Genomic DNA, 13,652 nt, shown 5'->3' with positions numbered 1-13,652 from the left:
CAGCGGAAGCCTCGTGTGGTTTCCGGTAACCAACGAACCCTGGGGCCTAAACAAGATTAATTGAACAACAGGATTGTAAGAGATCCCAGGTCGTCATGTTACATCAGTAGTGTAGAGAGAAATAAATTTTAATGTCAATCCAAGTGGGTAATTTACAGATTTCTGAATTCAGAGCGCTCATCACAAGAAATATTTACTATATTCTGAAGGAACATTTGTCATTAAAAGGGGGGGGGGGAGAGTAGCTGATATTGTGTTACCCAAAAACCCCCACAGATTATGTGACATAATTGAGAGATGCTAATCAGAGATTTGTGTTTACAGAGCATGAGCAATTTTTTTTTAAATATTGTTCATTCATTAAATAGTACAATAATTATACACTTTTCGTGGTTGCACTCTATGTGCACACCCCTGAGTAGTTGACCCTCTTATAGGTTGCTACTAAATTGCAGACATTGCAATACTTTATGTATACATTCATAACTGTACAAGCAAGACTAATGCCGTTAACATAATGAATATCAAAAACTGAGTGTAATTTCCAAAAATAACAAAATTATAATAATTGCAATATACAACTTTGATCACAATCCACAAACGTCCACAAAATAAAAATAAGTTTATATCTTATAGGTTTGCGAAAAGAATAAATGAGAAAATAAAGAAAATAAATGAGAGTATATGCAGTTAACAAGAGTATACATGGGAATAAATGTGATTACATATTCAAATAAATGCGGGTTACCATATATTTACCATTTCACTATTCTGTTGAAATATAACACATTTTTTTTTACAGCAAAGCTTGTTCATTGTCCAGGTGACATCTAACATATCCATGGGTTTGGGATATATTGTGGGAACTCAATGGCCCATTCATAGTCTATATATTTTTACCTGTTATAATATACCCTGCTCAAAAATACACTGTGGATATAACAAACCAAAAGAATGGTTTTAACCAAGAAAATAATCCGGATACAGTCAAATCCTGTTTTAACGAATACTGTTATAGCAAAAATCCTGTTTTAACGAACATTTTTATAATCCCCCAAATAAGTTTACATAGGAACAATGCTAGATAACCCGGAATTCCTTTATAACAACATTTCTTTTTAACAAAGTGATTCCTCCAGTCTCATGCCGTTTGTTATAACAGGATTCGACTGTATGCAAAAAAAACCTAGAAAAATAATTTTTTTTTTTTTTTTTTAAAGACTTTTTTTTTTTTTTTTGTACATTTATTTGGGTTATATCTTGATGTTTTCTCCCAAAAAGACCTAAATTTTTTTTAAATAATTTAACACATTTCCAGAATAGGTAAATTTCTCATCAACAGATGGCAATAAATAACTTTTTAATTTCAACGCCATCTTTCAAGGAAAATAACTATTTTAGCAATAAAATTTTTGACATTTAATAAAATCCTGTCTTTCTGTGTAAAACTGATGACTAAACATCTATGCTTTTCAAATTACAGTCTGCCCCCCCCCCCCCCGTTTTCACTGAGGTTACGTTCTTGGGGTGACCGCGAATACGGAAATCCGTGAATAACTGAAATCATAAGGTTTTTTTTGTTTATCTCATTTATTGAACATCATGAGAAGAGCAGGGTGACGCAGAGGTAGAAGGGAATGTAAAAGAGTGTGCAGCGGTTGTTGGCGATGTTTCCTGAAAGAACATTGTGATTTCTGTTAGCTGTTTTTTCTTCATATCAAGCATATTGGAATATGTTGACAGGGCTTCCTCTACTAATTTTCCTACATGTGAAGAACTGCGTAGAGCATGTGAAAAACATGTGTATGTCATGAAAATAATCTATTGCTGATTTGAACTTGCGAAGCCCTTCCGCTATGTTACTCATGGTGAACTTGTCTTCTACTTAAGAACTGTCGCAGCTCTATTTATGACAGTAATGGCATTAATGATAGTATAATTCTTCCATACCTTCAAGACATTTTATGCATTGGCATCTTCTGTTGAGTGCACAATCATCTCTATTGAGTGGCATGTATAGTGAGCCTTGAATGTTCGCTTTACCCCCGATCAAGGGGCTGAATGATAGATGTTGATTAAGAGGCGTATAAAGTGCATATAAAGGCATATAAATCTTGTTGTTCAGGAGCATTACCCAGTATCAAAAGAACTTTGAATGACATGTCTTCACTCTCAAGGTACTTCCGGAATGAAACACCATTTAAACCAATGCAGGAAAAGTATTTTCATAGTCGAAGTCATTTTATTGTTTATCCAAAATGATGGGAGCTTTGACATCCTTTCTCTTCAATGCTCGCAAATTCACAGATTTGAAAATTACGGTGAGCTTTATCATGTACCCATACGCATTTGCACAAAACAACATAGTAAGTCTATATTGAAGTCATAGTAAGTATCTTAAAACCAAGTGCTCTGTTTTCTTGATTGATAAGAAGCGTAAAATGTTATAGAATTTTCCGTTATATTATAATCAATTGGAATACCTTTTTTGTAGTAGTCTTGTACCCACAAAAAATAGCATTTTCAGTACAAGAAACACATGGATCCCATAGGCGATGCAAAGTTTTCGCTGCCACAGGTGCAGCTACAGCCATAGCTGAACGAATTTAAGATTCCTTATTTCTTGATATATTTCACCGAAGATTCGTTGATTCCGTAATGGCGGGCCACAGCGGCAATTGACTTACTTTCACCAAGCATAGTCAATATATCCAATTTTTTCTTATAAACCTTTCACTTTTTTTTTGTCTTTCTGAAGCATTATCAGTAGCACTAGAAAAATGAGCCATCCTAAACACCACAACTCAAATTTTGTAAACAAAACATGTGAATGACGATTGCTGAGTGTTTCCAAAAAAAATTTTCCAATAAAGGAAAAAAAACCTATGTTAAGCTACATTCCCGTGATTCAAAGATCCAACAATTCAACAGGCAATAAATGAACTAGGCAAGTTCCAGCACAAAACCAAATGATCGAAATATCAGAAATATCCTCTTACCTCCATCAAGTAGCAACACCCGCTCCGGAACAGGCAAAAAAGTCCACAGAACCGAACAGCACTACCAGAACAACAAGTTTATTGCATTGAGCAGCATCACTGGTACAACAAAGTTACAAAATCGAGTAGCATCACTGGTACAACAAAGTTACAAAATCGAGTAGCATCACTGGTACAACAAAGTTACAAAATCGAGTAGCATCACTGGTACAACAAAGTTACAAAATTGAGTATCATCACCGGAAAAACAAAGTCGCAGGGATCGAATCCAGGGTGTCTACCAACACGGGGAAGTCACGAAGTCCCGGAAAAATCATGGAATGAGAAAAAGGTCAGGGAAGCCTTGAAAAAGTCACAAAATTTGAGTGAGGGTCACAGATTTTTTTGATCCTCCAGAGATCTTTTTTTGATTTTTTTTCTAAAATCTAGGCTTTGTAGAAGCTGTGGCATTCAATGTATCTTTTCTTCTCTCTCAGGTTTTATTCATTTTGTTTTTTGCCCCGGAGGGATGAATGTGTGAGTAGCAACGGAAAAGAATAATGCCAATATGTAGCCACTCTACATTGGGGCAGACATTATATGGGTGGAGCAAAAAAGCTATTTAGACTAGATGAACAAAAAAGAACTTTCCTTTCTTCATTCCGACGGCAAACTGCCGATTTCGACTGGGGCGCCAATCGTTGTACAGACAGAACAAACTGCTCTATCACACCTTGCTCCATTCAGTGTCGTTCGGATCTTTTGCTCTGTTTTTAGCCCACTATTGCTATGCGTCGCAGCGCAACACTGCTGTTGTGCACACGGCTTAATATCGATCAATAGTGTGTTCAGTAGTTTTTCATTCACAAGACGTGTTTTCGACAAGCGCAGGTGTGTCCAAGGAGCTTGCTTTGGAAAGTTTTGTCATAGGTGGCGAAGAAACTCTTTTGGTAAACACCCTGCTAAAAATCTGTTGATTTAATACTTGATTGGCCCCCCATAAAGCATAGGATTCGCAATCCAAAGGTTATGCAGTGTTTCCCAAAGTGGACAATATCGTCCCCCCTGCCCCTGGTAGGAGATATGGAACAGTCCAGACAATAGAAGCTGGGATCCTATGGGTCCTTTCAAGATGGGGGGGGGGTCGACGAGAGAAAAAAATTCTGAAGAAGGAGCAATGAAACAAAAAGTATGGCAAACTATGGGTTATGGGTTCAATTCTGGCTCGTCACATCTGTTGCAATTTTTTTTCCTTTTTTTCTTACTCTTGACTCCTGTACTGGACTTTGGTCCCGATAAAAAGCCCCTGCCCCCGATTTAGAGCCAACCACGATTATCGCCAGAAATGTTTAGTGAACAAATCTGCCACACATGGGATTTAATTGAATTTAAAATGTCTAAATTCAATTTTAAATAGTTGAAATTAAAAATTTATGTGAATCTAGTCATGTGAAACCTAGAAGTTTCACTTCTATCCTGCAAGATTCTCGTGCAGATTTTTTTTTCACTACTTTAATCCACAGAACTTTTTCATTTTTTTAGCAAGATGCCACAGATTCAGATATTTTTTATTTATTTGATTTTTGAGACTGTTTTTGATTTTTTCTCTAACTCATGTATGCAATGTTAAATCAATGAAAGTAGCTATGCTTAGAAAATCCACGAAAATCAAATTATTAGAATTTTTCCTTTATGGAAGGAAATAATTAGAGAATAAACCATTTAATATTTAATGTTCATCAGGTATGAATTAAGCGGCAAAAGTTATGATTTGATCCCTTTCTTTATAACTCGGCCCCACATCCTAGAGCAGGGATCCTAGGCTGAGATCTTTGGTGAGCCCCAAACCAGACTTTTCGTGGGCCCTCTTATAGTAAATTTATAGCATGAAAAAACAAAACATTATGGTAATTGTCGCAGGCCCCATTGCTGGATTTCTGTCAGACTCACTTTGTGGGACGTATGACTTGAACATAGATCAGGCCTGATTATTGCATGGGGAAGGGGGATGTTTCTACTAGGACCCCGTCATTTAAACATATGTCTAAGTTGGGCCCTGACTAAAAGTGGATACGGGGGGGGGACCATCCTTCCATTGCCCTTCCCCAATTCAGTAAAAAACATTATACAGGTTTTTAACAGCTGGCTGATGCGAGGATGAATGTAAGAAAGAAAGAAAATTAAATTGCTGTCTGCACTGAATGAGACAGTACACGGACAGTTGGACCCAACTCAGGCCAAGCTCATAATTGCTGACACTGCCACCAGATGGCAACTTATCTACGGATGACGTCACTATCCATATAAATATTTTTAACAGCTGGCTGAAGCGAAGATGAATTTAGGAAAGAAAGAAAATTCAACTTGAATTCATTGAATTTTCTTTCTTTCCAGGGCGTAGTGTCCCTCAGCATGAATCACTGAGTTTGTATATGTGTATACATGAATTGGCATCATCATGCCCCCCCCCCCGCCTTCAATGTCTATCTCCACCTATGGGCCACTCAGTGTATATGAGAGAGAGAATATACATGGGGAGGGTGCAAAGGATGTGGTTTATCATGAAAGAAAATCTCCTGCATTCATCCCCCTCTCACTTCTATTTCTAATATGTGAACAAAGAAACCAGTTTTTAGATTTATCCCAGATGATGCATTCCATATACAGATTGTCCAAATTTGTTGCCAAAAGCTTGTACGTGAAGGGTTTAATAACAGCATTAGACTTGCCTCTACATCAGATGTCACAATTTTTTACATTTATGAAATGGTGAGACTTACAAAGGTTTCAACAGCTGGCTGATGTGAAGATGAATTTAGACAAGAAAGAAAATTCAATGGCAATGGGGAATCAAACCACATCCTCTCACTTACCAAATGAGCATGATTGACCACTACGCTACAATGCAACAAACCTTAATCTTTCCCTAGAACTCATGTGGGCTGAACGGGACTGTATAGGGACAGTCAGATATAATTCAGACCAAAGCTTGCAATTGCGGACACTGCCACCAGATGGCGACGTCTAAATCACCATCTGGTGGCAAAAAGCCAGCAACGTGTGTTCAGCACACACAAGCTCTAAGTAAAGATTGAGGTTCGTAGCCATTGTAACATAGTGGTCTAGCGCATTCATCTGATGTGTAAGAGAACGTGGTCCATAATTCCCTGCAAGGGCAGTTGAATTTTTTTTTTTCCTGAATTCATTTTTGCATCAGCCAGCTGTTGAAACCTTCATATGGATAGCAGAGTGACATCATCCTTGGATCATAAGACTGGGCTACATTTTTTGCATGAAATGTTTTTGATGGGATCTTATTATATCCTGAACAGAATGAAAAGATGAACTTCAAAAGATCTGACTTTTTGAGTTAAATTGTTTAGAATGTGATAAAAATAGAAAAATACAAATTGAAATAGTGAAAAAAGAGTGGCAAGCTTGAGTGTCGAAAATAACAAAAAATGCTGATAATATTAAAGTAGAATGGAGTCTTTTATATAGAAGAGAGAGCCCCTATATAATCTATCTATACATATATACTCATTGCCATAAAAATTTGTACACCAAGAAAGAGTTGTCCGAATGGAACAAAATTTTATATATGAGTACAACATTGATATAAGTAAGTGATTACATAATTAAAGCAGAAAAATTATTTGTTAGGCCGGTATTACACAAAACCGCGTCCAGCGCTTGTTGAGTGGCAACAAATTGTTTAAAAAGCACAATATATTGGTCAGTCATCACCGTTTCTCGCAAGAGAAAGGCCCAATGATGCCTTTGCAGGAGATTGCAGCCCAAACTGTAAGTTTTGAGCAATGGAGTGGTCGTGCGTGAGACAAATGTGAGTTTTCGGTATCCCAAAATCACCTATTGTGTCTGTTAACGACACCATCCAGATGAAAATGCGTCTTGCCTGTAAACCATATTTGGGCGACATCGAAACCAGAACCATCAATCATGTTGAGCGTCTCGTTAGCGAAATCCTTTTGTTGTAGTTCAGCTGTAACTGGTATGGCGTGCCGTCATTGAATCTTGTGCGGGAACATGTATAATGTCTTCCACAGGATTCTGTACTTGCTGGATGGTGTGATTCTGGATTCAGCTGCAAGTCTGTGGACAGATTTATTCGGATGACGCTCAATGACTGCAACAAGTGCCGTTGCATTTTCAGGTGCAACGAAGGAGTGGGTGGGACCCACATTTCCAACTAACGCATCGGCCACATTGCCTGTTTGTTGAAATTTTTTGAATAGCTCACAAATTGTTTTCCCATCTGGGCCTTTTGCGACTTGAAATCACATTTGAAAATTTCTTGTGGCAGTAGGGCTGTGATTTAATCAGTGGTACTCGAACACAATAAACACTTCCTCCATAGAATACATCACTTCCGAAATTTCTTTCACTATATGCTAATTAAAGTCATGTTTCAATGGCGAAATCTTCAACGACTGATCGTTCTCGCCATCTGAGCTCTGTTTATAGGGATCTGTAATGCCACCTGCAGTGCCATCTATCGGCACAATTTGTAACTAAAATTTTGAGGTTTCTGTATCAGATTCTTACGGTTTTTTAAATAAACATACCACTAGTTTCACGCTTCTATCTATCACAGTTTCATAGTTACTCGTGAAACACCCGGTATTAGCTCCTTGATGTTATTGCCTTCTCAATTGAACACTCATCATTTCAATAGTAACCAATAACTTTTATTCATCATAATTAAATCAGTGGTGGGATAATTAATTTACAACTACATATTCATAAAGGACATTTTTACATGTTTCTAGTGGGGTTGTTCACCTCTCTGACTCCCACCCATGCGAAGGGAAAAGATTCTCCCTTTCTCTCCAGGGTTGCCATAGCAACTTTCTGCCAAAATTGGTGTGGTGGTGTATCTTCTGTGGCAATTCACCACAGTGCTCGAGCATTATCCTGTTGAAAAATGCCTCCTAGGAGCCCTACCATGAGTGACAACACGTGGTTGAAGGATGTTTTGGATGTACCGCTGGGCTGTCATGGTACAGTGAATGAATATTAGAGGTGACCCAAATTTTGTAACAACATTAATTGTGGTGCTTGAAGGCATTAAGTCAGTGTGCAGTCGTGACTTTTTTTGCTGAAATTAAAATTTTTTGAATTTTTCATCTCTTGGAGAGCACGTATGTTTTTACTGCTGTGATGGAGCTGCTTGGATTCAGGAGTATGGAAATGAACCTAAGTTTCACCATCCGTAATACCTTTGTACTAGAAATGCGTCTCCTGTATGTGTATAACACGTGAGGAAGTCGAGTGCAAACCCTTACATTTTGTGTACCCATTTCTTCCAGAAAGTTTTTGAGGTACCAACCTTCAAAAAGCATTGGCATTAACAGAAATTGATTTGAAATAGCAATTTGGTCTCCATATTTTAATTTTTTGTACAAAATTTTTTAAAAAAAATATTGAATTATTGTTTTTGGAGGAGAGGGGTGTGAGCCCTCTATGCTCTCCCTGCATATGCCTCTGACCCTTGGGGTAGGCAGTGTATTTCACTAGAGTGGTCAGTTGGTTTTCGAACATTTTTGTGTTGTCAGTGCAGTCATTTTAGAGCTTGTTCAAGAAATATGCCAAGACTTGGCATATTTCAACATTGGGAAGAGTCCAACAAAAAATTCAAACCAATTGGGGAAATTTTAAATTCTCATACTTTTATTTGTCTGTTTGAAAAATTTAAGATTTAATGATGGATTACCAGAGATAAATAAAATATTTTTTTGCAAATACCTGAGAGCAGCTTATTCTGATATTTCTATTAATTCTGTATGAATAAAATACATATACTACAATGCATAAAAGCAGATTTTGATTTGGAATGGCTCTGTATGGATTTTGAGAGAGATAATCAATGGGTAATTACAGCAGAGTTTAGAATTAGAAATATGTTTATATTAAGCTAAATAAGCAATGGTGCAACTTAGAATATGAAGCCTAATTGTTATTGAATAAAAAATATTTTCTCTGTACTGAAAAAAAAGTAGAGATGAGCAGAAATTACCATAATTTTGTGCATATAATCCACAGATGTAAATTTCACTACTTCAGAAAAAATGTTACCATATAAACTGCAGTGCCGCATGTGTAAGTTTCATTAGCCAATAATGAAATATTAAGGAATGGAAGGGGTTGTTGGCCTATTTGTAAAAGAAATGGTCAATTTTTTTACTTTATATTTAAAAAATATTTATTCCCATTTCTCTCATGAAAAAAACTGCAGCTTATTGAAAGCGGTATATAATGTGCACTAAAAAATTCAGGTGTTTTTTATCGCATAAAAAAAATCTTCAGATTATACGTAAAAAATACTGTCATTATATTTATATTACTGTCAAACTTTATAACTTGAATTCTGAATACTAAGAAGTATTTTCAATTTGTCATGAGGATTTTTTATATAAATCAAAGTTCTACAACCCAAATTTTCAATAGTTCAATATCAATTTCCAAAAGCATTTTGAGATATGACTGTATGAGCAAAAGATTTTTCTTGATTTTAAACAAAACTGAAGCATAAAAATGAAGCTAACACTTTCTTTCTTTCTATTTTATTTTAGGTAGCCATGGGCACTTTGGCTAGCAAATTCAGTGAATTAGGTGATAATAAATATTTGCAGTTGTTTTCTAGTAAAAACCGTATTTCACAGAATGACCCATTTTGGAATCAGTTATTGTCATTTACTTTCATTCCTCCTCATAACTGTGCTGATTGCAAGCTGCTGGAAGAAAATACAAAACCTGTGCTAGATGCTTTGTTAAGTAATAATCCTTACACTGGTAATGTGGCAACATTAGTTCAAGTTTTCTTAACTCGGTCTTCAGAGCTTAGAGAGTCAGTTTTGTGTGAAAATAAAGTTTTTATGAGTCAGACCCATAACTCTCTGTTTATACTACGTTCTATTCTGAAATATTTTATTGAAACTGCTGGTGAAGAAAGCATGATAAAACAGTTTTGCAAGTATTCTGTGATGTCAAAAAATCCGGATGCATTGAAGGAAGCTGAAAATCTTATTGAAGAACTTGTAAATGCCTTGATTGCAATAATTGTTGAAGTTGCTCTTGGAAATGTAACATATTCAATTATTGTCGAAACTGTGAATACCTTGCTTGTTTTGCTTTCTGTACAAATGTTTTCTACATGTCCTGCTCGAACTTCCGTAGTTTATCAAATCATTATGAAAAGCAGATGTAATGTTCGTGCCTTTGCTGTAGTCAAAGAGTTATTGTCTCACTATATGAGCCAAGAAAAATGTCCTCACTGTCTTAGTTCTTTTGAAGGCAATGGGCTTGTTTCAGGCATCGCATCAGGCATATGGAACATCTTGACTCTAAGTTACGTGCGAGGGTCTACCACCAAAGATGATTCTTGCAAATCTCTTTTAGCAAATCAAAGTCTTCTGTTATTATTGGCTTTGGTGAATCACTGTACGAATGAAGTTCTCATAAAAAATCCTTATAGAGAAGCACTTTTCACATTTTGTGATAGAGAATGTCAAAAAATATCAAATGCCAATCCTTCCTTTAGATTGCACTTTGGGTGTCTTTACCAAACTTTATGCAGGACTTTAAAAGATGATCAAACAACTCTAATAACATATCTGTTACTGCATAAAAATGTGGATTTTAAGCATTATGTTGTTTCTTGCTCTGATATTGAAACCTTTATTGTGCCTTTGTTGAAAATATTGTATCGTGCCCAAGAGAGGAATTCTCATCATATTTATATGGCATTGATTGTGTTACTGATATTGAGCGAAGATGAATGCTTTGATAGAGACATTCATCATATAAAATTGAAAAATGTTTCCTGGTACACTGAAAGAAATCTGCCTGAAATAACATTAGGCAGCTTGATTGTTCTTATCTTGACTCGTACAATTCAGTATAATATGACACGCATGCATGACAAGTATCTCCACACGAATTGTTTGGCTGCGCTTGCAAACATGTCAGCTCATTTTCAACAATTACATCCTTATGTATGCCAAAAGTTTGTTGGACTGCTTGAAATTATGACAAGGAAACAAATTCGAATTTCAACAAAGCTTAAATCAGAAGAAGATAGTGGTAATTCTAGTGACGACAGCAAATTTGTTGTAGATCTTGCTCAGGATATGTCAATACTTGAAGAAGTGATACGAATGCTTTTAGAAATTTTGAACTCTTGCCTGTCTGCTCAGCTTAAAAACAATGTAAACTTAATTTATGCAATGTTGTACAATCAGCGTGTATTTGTACATTTTCTTTCGCATCCAGGTTTTGATGACATTATGCAGAATATAAGCAAAGTGATTAAATTTTTTTCTGAGCATGTGAAAGCAGTGGATCGAAATCCTTCTGTAACAGAAGTGGCGGAAATGATTAATGCAGCAGCTTCAGAGTGGTCCAAAGATCAGATGAAAAAATTTCCTGAATTGAAATTCAAGTATGTCGAAGAAGGTCAACCAGAAGATTTTTTTATTCCCTATCTATGGTCTCTTGTATTTCATGCATCTGATATATATTGGAATCCAAAAAACATATTAATTTTTAATCCTCACAAAGCCATGTGATGAAGATGTTCTTAGGATTTTTTTTTTTTTTTTTTTTGGAACAAAGTTCTGTAGTGTAGTATTATAGCTATGATTTGAAATTGCTTGTAAAATTAGCTTCAAATAATGCCAAGAGATATTACATTTCATTTGTCTGTGACTCTCAACTTTTATTTGTATGGAGGAATGATGGTGCTATTGCATTTAACTGCAAACACTGAAAATATTGATGTACATTAAGTGAAAGTACATGCATATTATGTAGAAAACATGATCTCTATGTGTTTAAATAAATGATATATACATTTTAGTTGTGATAAAAAGTTTCATGTAGTTCAACTAAAATTATAAAAAAAGAAACTCTAAAATACAAGGGCATTCGTCAAGTTAATTTTTTCCAACTGGTAGATTTGCTTTTTCTTTTCTTTTTTTTTGTACTCAAAATCTGTTTCAACTGTTTTATATTATGATCACTTGTTTTCTTTTTTATACCTTTTCTTTCTTGTTTGAACGAAAACAACCAGAAAACATTAGTAAAATATTCTAATTCTGAATATGCTACCAAACTGCATTTCTGTTTCCAACCCATAGTTATAGGCATTCTGTGATTGACAATGTGTTGTTACATGAGCAGTTTTCTGAACAGAACATTGGTTTTCATCAAGGTTCGTCAATTTAAATCAGCTTAATTTAAATCAGTGTTTCCTAAAGTGGGCAATATTGCCCCTCTAGTGGGTGATAGAATTGTCCGGGGGGGGGGGCAATAAAAGCAATAATCCTATGGGTTCGCTTGAGTCGGGACGAAAAGAGAAAAAATTTCTGAAGAAGAGGGCAATGGAACAAAAAGTTTGGGAAACTGATTTTTAAATCACTGAATCTTTTTAAAAAATCATTGGTTTACATCGCAAAATTTAAATAATATTTTTTCTCTGTTCAAATTTTATTTTTCCTTCATTTAAATTACATTTTTCTTGCATTTCATTTTAATGATTTTTTAAAAATAAGCTAGAACACACACACACACACATTATTGTATGTTATTGTAATGTAGTAAAGTCATAAAATTCTTGATCAAAAGCAGCACAGAAGATCTGGTAACTAGATAGAACTTAAACCTTATATATAGATGCATCACAGAAGGATAGCTGTTCCCCTTTTAGATTTGCTGGTGTATTGAAAAATCTGAAAAAAAATTATAACAAAGGTATAAACTTAGGTATAACTGCTCCAAGTATTTTAATGCACAGGGCACTCAGTGTTCACCCAATTTTTCCTAATTTGTGAGAGCAAATTGTCAAAGCTTGAAAAAATAACAAAAATGTGTTTCTGTTTAATACACATTGGAAAAATATTATAGTACTTTCAGTATCAATGGTCGTGAAATTCTAAGGTCGAACCATTTCATGATTTCATCTTTGAAGAAACATTGTGTTCCAGACATATCCTTCAAATTGGTGGACAACACATTTTAATTTAACAATTTGAGCAACTTAAATTTTTTCTGATCTGCATTTTAACTGCCACATTAAAAATGACAGCGCATTAAGAACCCAAGATATTTCAGGGTGATAGAAATAAAGCAGATCAAGTTTGACAAGATATCTCGGGACTGCTGCTGTAAGGGTTAATTAAGGGTTGATGAAACAGCAGACTAAAGAGCCATACTTCTGCATCTGTTGAGAGATTATTTTCTATGTCTACGGTAAGCACACTAGTAACTTTGAAGCAAGTTGGGTATACAGGCTGTTTCACCATAATTGTCCAAAAGGAATATAAAGTCTAAAATTCAACAAAAAATATAAAAAATAACCAGTAAAGACAATGGAATTTATCTGTGATAGTTGAACCCCCCAAAAAATCATTATTTGAGGGAAATACAAAAATTAAAATTTGTATATACACATGCGCTCCCCCCAATCTAAACAAAAATACAAAGGCTGCAACAGTCAAAATGCCCAAGAAGATACCTGAAAAAAGAGGTCCATAAAAATATGGATGATGAATATATATCTAAACTATATTAAATGTCAATTAGTAAAGCTTGTGTCTTTTTCTGTGAAACAAAGAAATTTACCCTATAAAATTTGGATCAAAATATTCGCAGAGT

The 13,652-nt window shown here is 35.3% G+C and overlaps 1 protein-coding gene across 5 annotated transcripts in view; it reads left to right on the top strand.

Moving 5' to 3' along the window:
* Window positions 1-11,855, top strand: part of LOC149080261 (dymeclin) — a 29,693-nt gene extending 17,838 nt beyond the window's left edge. For 4 of the 5 annotated variants that reach the window (XM_089239361.1, XM_089239362.1, XM_089239363.1 and 1 more), the window contains one exon: window positions 9,572-11,855. In XM_089239361.1, the coding sequence (XP_089095487.1) occupies window positions 9,572-11,566 (1,995 nt within the window). In that variant the 3' untranslated portion in view covers window positions 11,567-11,855. The remainder of the gene's footprint in view (window positions 1-9,571) is intronic. The other variant, XM_089239365.1, reaches the window with a different exon arrangement.
* The last annotated feature ends 1,797 nt before the right edge of the window (window positions 11,856-13,652 follow it).

This window comes from Pholcus phalangioides, unplaced genomic scaffold (genome assembly GCF_987345545.1).
Source record: "Pholcus phalangioides strain wild (caught in Gottingen) unplaced genomic scaffold, Ppha-v1.0 ptg000011l_1, whole genome shotgun sequence".
Taxonomy (NCBI): Eukaryota; Metazoa; Arthropoda; class Arachnida; order Araneae; family Pholcidae; genus Pholcus; species Pholcus phalangioides.
This window is presented reverse-complemented; position numbering and strand designations above follow the sequence as displayed.